General features: G+C 35.7%; 2 protein-coding genes across 2 annotated transcripts; one reads left to right on the top strand and one right to left on the bottom strand.

Moving 5' to 3' along the window:
- The first annotated feature begins 407 nt into the window (after positions 1-407).
- On the top strand, positions 408-1,159 carry LOC137813613 (rRNA-processing protein CGR1). The gene has a single exon (XM_068615963.1). The coding sequence runs from the start codon at positions 475-477 to the stop codon at positions 1,048-1,050; it is 576 nt and encodes a 191-aa protein (XP_068472064.1). The 5' UTR covers positions 408-474; the 3' UTR covers positions 1,051-1,159.
- Positions 1,160-2,189: 1,030 nt separating this feature from the next.
- LOC137813612 (putative pentatricopeptide repeat-containing protein At2g01510) lies at positions 2,190-5,229 on the bottom strand. The gene has a single exon (XM_068615962.1). It carries the CDS (start codon positions 4,911-4,913, stop codon positions 2,484-2,486), a length of 2,430 nt encoding a protein of 809 aa, XP_068472063.1. The 5' UTR covers positions 4,914-5,229; the 3' UTR covers positions 2,190-2,483.
- Positions 5,230-7,161: the final 1,932 nt, after the last annotated feature.

Raw genomic sequence — 7,161 nt, 5'->3', positions numbered from 1 at the left:
TTTTCTAAACATAATTTTTATTTTATTTGTATAATAATATTTTTCAATTTCATTAATACAATTTATTTTTGATCATTTAATAAATAATTAAGCTCTAATTAATAGTATTTTAAATTAATATTATAAATATGAAAAAAGACATACTTTTCAAATATTTTAAATATTTATTTTATATTTTTATCATGAGTTATGATAAATATAATTTTTCTTTTTTGGCTATTTTATTAAGTTTTTATATCAATCCTCATTAATAATAATAATTTATATTAAAAAATAAATTGAACAATATCCATTAATTTTCATCTACAAGAAATTGTTTTATTTATTTCTTAAATTAACTTTATCTTAACCTTTTAATCAAATTGTACAGTAAAATATCAACTCAATCTTAATTTCCCAAGTATAAATAGTGAAGAGAAAGCCAAGTACCATATAAACCCTAAAATCCATTAGGGTTTGGCAAACCACGCTCACATGGCGTGCACTATTGACTTTCGCTGCCTCGACGAGGGTTTCGGCGGCAAAACCTACAAGCGCAAGAGGGAGCAGCAGTCCCAACAGCACACGGATGACGTCATTACCGGCAATGACGTTTCTCTCATGGACACCGATGAGACCGCCGCTCCGCCGGCGAAGCGATCGGCGATGGCGTCGTCGGAGAATCCGGACAAGCCTGTGTACGGTCAGCCGAGCTACGACGGCGTGATCGCCGGGAAGGTATCCGGTCGGAAGTGGAAACAGGTGCGGCAGCGGAGGGCGTCGGCGACGCAGGTGAGCCGGAAGGGGACGACGTTCGAGCAGAGGGAGAGGGAGAAGATGATTAAGAAGGCGTACAAAGAGAGGATGACGGAGCTGAAGGAGGAGATTCGGTTGAACAAGGTGGAGAAGCGGAAGAAGAAAGAAGAAAGGGAGAAGAAGAAGCAGGAGAATATTATCAAATCTGGAACCAAGTTCCAGAAGATTACCAACCCTAACACCTTGAAGAAGATTGCCAAATCGAAAAAGCGGAAGCAGCTTAGGGTTGTTCCAGATGAATTGCTCAAGAAATAGATATCTGTTTTGTTTTTTGTTTTGAATTCAGTTTTAATATATTGTTTTTTGGTGGAAAATGATTCAGTATTAATATTTCAATTAACCTGTAGTTTAAAATATTATAGTATTTTCAATTGTTATTTACTTTTATGCTCACAAAATCGTCCTTGTAGGCTAAAGAGTGTCATGAATTATGAATGATTAATTAATAATGCGTAGTTTTTACTCTTTTCTATTGGAATCCCAAAGTTCAGTCACCATAGTCGAACTACTCTTTTCTATTGGAATCCCAAAGTTCAGTCACCATAGTCCCTTTAAATGATCGACCCTTTTATGAAATCGGATTAAGGGAAATTGTGATGGAAACTGTTGATCTGTTCTGTTGAAGTGGAAATTTCAGTGTCGGATCATTGTTTAAATTCTTGTTAGAAAGCTTTGAATAAGATTGTCTTTTATTATAAAGAAATGGAATATTATAGAGACACCAATTTCTGGATGGCTAATTGGGAGACAATTTGTTGGGTGAAAGCATCTTTTGACCTGTAGATTACAGGTTTAAATGATGATACAAATGAAAACAGAAAAATGTGAGAGCAGACAGTAAAACCAAACTCTTTGTGTCGAGGATTTCTGTTTGTTTAATAGGAGGAAGATCCATATCTGAAATCCTGAAATCGAAGCAGAGGAATCAGGATAGGGTTATTTCCGATTAATTGCTTAAGGAATATATATATTTTTTTTTAATTTCAGTTTTTATATATTGCTTTTCGTCGGATTTTAATTGATGCTTAGTATAGAAGTTCTGTGGGAAATGTTATTCCTTTGCTTAACATTCGGTATCTTCAAGCAATTCCCTAAGGATTATTAAGAATTTAAGATTTGCACCTTTTCTATAAAAATTTAGTCATGGTTGTTCCGTTTACTGATTAATGTGTACTTGCTGAAGTTGAACCTGATAGGGTATAGTAAGTATGATATTTGATAACATGCTAAATTTGTTTCTTGCATAGAACATCTTTGGAGTGATCAGTGAACTTTGAGTATTGATTAAATTTAGAATTAGTTTTATAGTAAATCTAAGAGACTGAAATTAGTAGAGATATCCCAAGCTCCCATCGGAAGCCAGATGCTTTAATAACGTTCTTTACCAAATAATCTAGTATAATTCTTATGCATTTGCAATTTTGAGACCCGATTCCTATAAACCTTGTACAAAATTGTGTTCTACTCTTGCAAGAGAAGAGTATACAAATTTTTCTCAATAAAATTGAGAGTTTGCTTGGAAGGAATAATATATGTTTTCTCCTGGCCAGTACTGTAGAAAATTGGTATAAATAAATAAGTATACAAATGAAGATGGATTTGACAATGGACACGAACTCTTTGTCAAGGTTTTCTGCCTTTTTCTTTTTAAGTAAAACTGATGATTTTGTTGATGCAACAAAGGCAAACTACCAGTAGTCCTTACAGGAGCAAGATCCATCTCTGAAATGATGGAATCTACTTGAATCCCTGACTGTGATTTCCCGGTTTACTATCTTGGAGATTACCTTGATGGCGGCGTGGCAATCATTACAAGCTCGTAGATTCTTCATCACCAATATGGGTGACCCTTCTGGGGTGCTAATCAGTGCAAAAGCAATGGCAATGCGTTCACTGTGATACTTTAGGGACTCTAACTTAACTTCCTCATCCACATTGTGAAGGGCACAACTTGAGTCAGGTTTATACCCTTGTTTCTCCATTTGCTCTTCCAACTCATCAAGCATCTTTGTTATCTCTTTCATCTGTGGGTGAGACATGTCATTGGCTGAGAAAACATGAGTCATCTGTTTGATTTCAACCCAACTGTATGCTGGGACCTTTCTGACCCCTCGCTCTCTCATGGCCTTCTTCACCTTTCCCACATTCTCCCATTCACCAGCTGCTGCATAGATATTGGACAGGCTAACATATGGAGCAGCATCTCTAAGGATCTTCATACTGAATAGTTGATCTGCTGCTCTCTTTCCCATCTCTTGATTCTTATGAATCCTGCATGAGTTGAGAATCGATGTCCACATTACCTCGTCTGGTTCAAACGGCATCCGAGCCATCAATTTCTCAGCCTCATCAAATCGTCCACTGCGACATAGCATATCAACCATTGATGCATAATGCTCTCTTTTGGGTACAAATTTATACACTTGAGTCATGGAGCTGAAGTATTGTAGTCCTTCTTCAACTAGACCACAGTGACTGCAGGCACACAAAATGCTAAGGAAGCTAACAGAATTTGGTTGCAGACCTGAATGAACCATTTGTTCAAATGATCTAAGAGCGAGGCCACCGTCTCCGTTTTGTGCATAAGCTGAAATCAGTGCATTCCAGGTGACACAGTTCCTCGTAGGCATCTCTTGAAACATATGAAGAGCTTCTTTTATGGATCCACATTTTGCATACATGTCAACCAGTGCACTCCCAGAAAATACATTTGAAATGCATCCAGACCTGATTATATGCGAGTGTAACTGTTTTCCCAGTGTCAGTGAAGCTAGATTTGCGCAGGCTCTTAAGATGCTGGCGTAAGTGGCTGAGTCAGCACGTATTTTGGCTCTTTGCATCTCAACAAAAAGCTTTAGGCTGTCTTCATGGAGCCCCTTCTGAACATAACCCGAGATCAGGGCTGTCCATGGAACTGAACTTTGATGAGCCAGATCAGCAAAAATCCTATTTGCTTCCCCAAATTTGTCACATTTAGCATACATGTCAACCAAAGAATTCCCAACCAGAATTTCCGAAATGGCATCTGTTACAATAGCCTGGGAATGAATTTGCCTACCCACTTCCAGGTTCAAAGCATTTGCAGTAATGCTCAACAAGGTTGCAAATGGGAATTGCCTTCGGTCAAATCTTGTAAACTGTAAGTCCCTGAAAAGTTCAAGCGATTCTTCCACTCTTTCATTCCATGCACAACACGTGATAATCACATTGTAAGAGATACCATCCACCTCCGGCATCTCATAAAAAAGCTTCCTCACTTCAACAACACGGTCATGCTTCGAGTAGAAATCAAGCAAAGCATTAGCCACAAACACATTCCACACAAAATTGCACTTCACCACAAAACTGTGAACTTGTTGCCCAAATTCTATATCGTTCAACTGTATGCCTGAAGTTAAAACCGCAGCAAAAGTAAAGTCCGTGGGCTTGAACCCCAAATTCTGCATCTTGAAAAACAAGTTGATAGCTTCATGATTGAAGCCCTCTTTGGAGTACCCTGTCAACAACACATTGAAAGTGACATTATCTTTCTCTGGCATATGCTTGAAGAGGTGACAAGCCAAACCAAGGCTACGCGTCTTACAGTAAGAATCAAGCAACGAGTTGCAAACCGTGAGGGTGGAATCATACCCCAATTTGACAACATGGGCATGCACTTGTGCGACTTCATTGACATTGTCAAACTCAGTGAACCCAGATAACAGAGTCGTCAAGGTGACATGATCCGGAGCCATGTCGTGCCTACACATATCAACGAAGAGACCGAAAGCTTCGCGGAACTTATTGTTCTGAGCGTAGCCACCGATGAGCATTGTCCATGTAACAACCGAGCGTTCAACCATGCCGTCAAACAAGCTCCTAGCAGCGGAAAGGTTGCCAGAGTTTAAGTAACCCGTGATCATAGTGTTGGTGGAGATGATGTTCCTGTGAGGCATTTCGTCGAACAGTTTGCGTGCTGCACCCAAATCCCCATGTAGGATATGGGTCTTCACTTGGAAGTTGAAACGATATGTGTTGGGATCGAAGCCCGTCTTGATGATGGAAGCATCGACCTGAAAGTGTCGTTTTTGGAATGTCAAAGTGCCGTTTTTCCTCGTACATGCTTTGATGTAATTCATGGAAGGGAAACGGAAAATGGAAAGCTCTTTCTTTGTGCCTAATTTTGCAGGGTTTGTAAAGATGTGATGAACTTTCTCCAAGATAAAAGTGAGAAAGCTCTTCAAGATAAAAACCGGCTTTCTTCGAAATAGTTGTTTGTGAAGTTCAAAATGGAAAATAGTTCAATTGCAAACACAAGAAAGCAGAAAAATAAAGATGTCAATTGATTTACAAAACCTTTTTTGGGCAGAAAACCAGAAGAAACATTTTTTGCATTAAAATGTATAACATTAACCGTTACATACTCACAAGAAATTGAGGGTTTATGTCTAAACAAGGGATCAGAATATTGTGGAGAGATTGTGAAGTTAGAAAGAATTTATTTAGATAGAAATAATAGAGAGAGTGAGAGAGGTGATATTTAAAAATAATAACTAAATAATTTAAATTTAAATTTCTATATGTATAAAATATTTAAATTTTAACACATATTTTTTAAATATCTTTATTAAATAGAAATTGGGTTTAATACCGTCAGTAACTTCAAAACATTTATAATTGTACGATGTGTCGGTTCCTTGGTTTAAACCCTTAAGTGAAATAAGCTCAGTTAGTTAAGGTTGTACCCAGCTCGGTTTGAGGTCAGTATAGTCCAATGATACGTTATGAGGTTGGTCCGGATGCTTGGTAGTTTATGCGAAAAGATAATTAAAAGTAACAAAAAGAATAGCTTAATTAGTATTATGTATATATCTAATAAATACAAATAAAAGTTGTTGGGAATGATGTGACATAACACCCAAAAATAAAGGTGTATGTGAACAAAATGTTTTACTGTTAAAATTATATTCTTTTCGTTGAAATTATGTTTTGTTTGTTAAGATTATATTCTCATTGATGAAAGTTGTTGAAGGAATGTCTATAAAAGGGGTTTGAGACCACAAGTAAAGGTACACTTTTTTTGAACCCTATACTGAGATAGATTATAGTTTAAATGCTCTCACTGACTTGATCATTAGAGTGTGATCAATACGTAGAGTCCCATTTGTCTCAAAGATCAACATCTTGGACATCAATGGGAGACAAATCAAAACGTAACTCAACTCGAATACCGATCGAAGTTAGCCGACGAGAACAATAAAAAAAATTTACTAACCAAAAAAGGTAAGGTTAGCTTTGTCTTATTTGTTTTTTCAATTACTAAGTGATATCTTTGCATCTTGTATTTTAAATTGTGAAAGACAAGTTACAAGTTAAAAACGTAAGAAAAAGAAACTGAATTATATATTAAAACTTATTTCAGTTTTCATAAAGTTGTGTATGATACACAGACCAATATAAGTTTTTTTCTTTTGTTAGGACAAATTTAATAACATGTAACTTAACTAAATTTAAAAGAATTAAAGATCTAACTAGAGATTTTTATATTGGTTTGTCTATAAAAGCAAACTATATCCAGTTGTTGATAAAGTTTCATTATGCAAACTAACGTAGCTAAGATATAATTGAGTATTATTTGGAATTCAATCACTCTTGATCAGATAATTCGAGTATTGTTTGAACATCCAACCACTTGAAACAACTCAGAGTATTACTTGAAACACAACTATTCTTGACTAGACAACTTGAGTATTATATATAATACTCATTCCTAGCTAAAAATTAAGTAATTTTTGGTACGCAACTTGCTAAAAGGGTTATACAAATAAATATGTTTTAAACGATTACTTGATTTTACTCACTAGAGAGCGAGATAACATCTTTCAATATATACAAGGGTTAAACACTCTTTTAGTTTGTTAATGAACACGAAAAATGTTATTGGGGTACAAAAAGCTTTGAGCATGAATATTGATAGTGTTTTTACTACTAAAGATCATTTCTTGCTTGGTCTTCAAATAGAGATTGCATTATATAGAGAGTTGAAGAAAAAGTCGTTGTAAAAATATTTTTCTACCCATTAAAAAGCTTCACTTGGGTTTGTTAAGATACAAAATGATTGAATCAGTCTAAGACGATCTCTGATAAAAGACTTCAATCATGTTTTGATGATAATAAATAACTATAAAAGATTATCTTTAACAACAATGTTAAGAATTCAAAAGTTACCAAAACACATCAAACGATGCAAATACAAATGCTAAACTATATTACAATGACAGAATGCTAACACAATATTAACTGAAAAGCATAAAACAATGTCTCAGAGGAACTCACTAGATGATGTTCAATATGTGAAAGAGTTATACAAAGGTCTCATTAAGATGG

The sequence above is a fragment of the Phaseolus vulgaris genome, chromosome 1 (genome assembly GCF_000499845.2).
Source record: "Phaseolus vulgaris cultivar G19833 chromosome 1, P. vulgaris v2.0, whole genome shotgun sequence".
NCBI lineage: Eukaryota > Viridiplantae > Streptophyta > Magnoliopsida > Fabales > Fabaceae > Phaseolus > Phaseolus vulgaris.
Note: the sequence above shows the minus strand (reverse complement) of the source record. Positions and strands in the feature narration are given on the sequence as shown.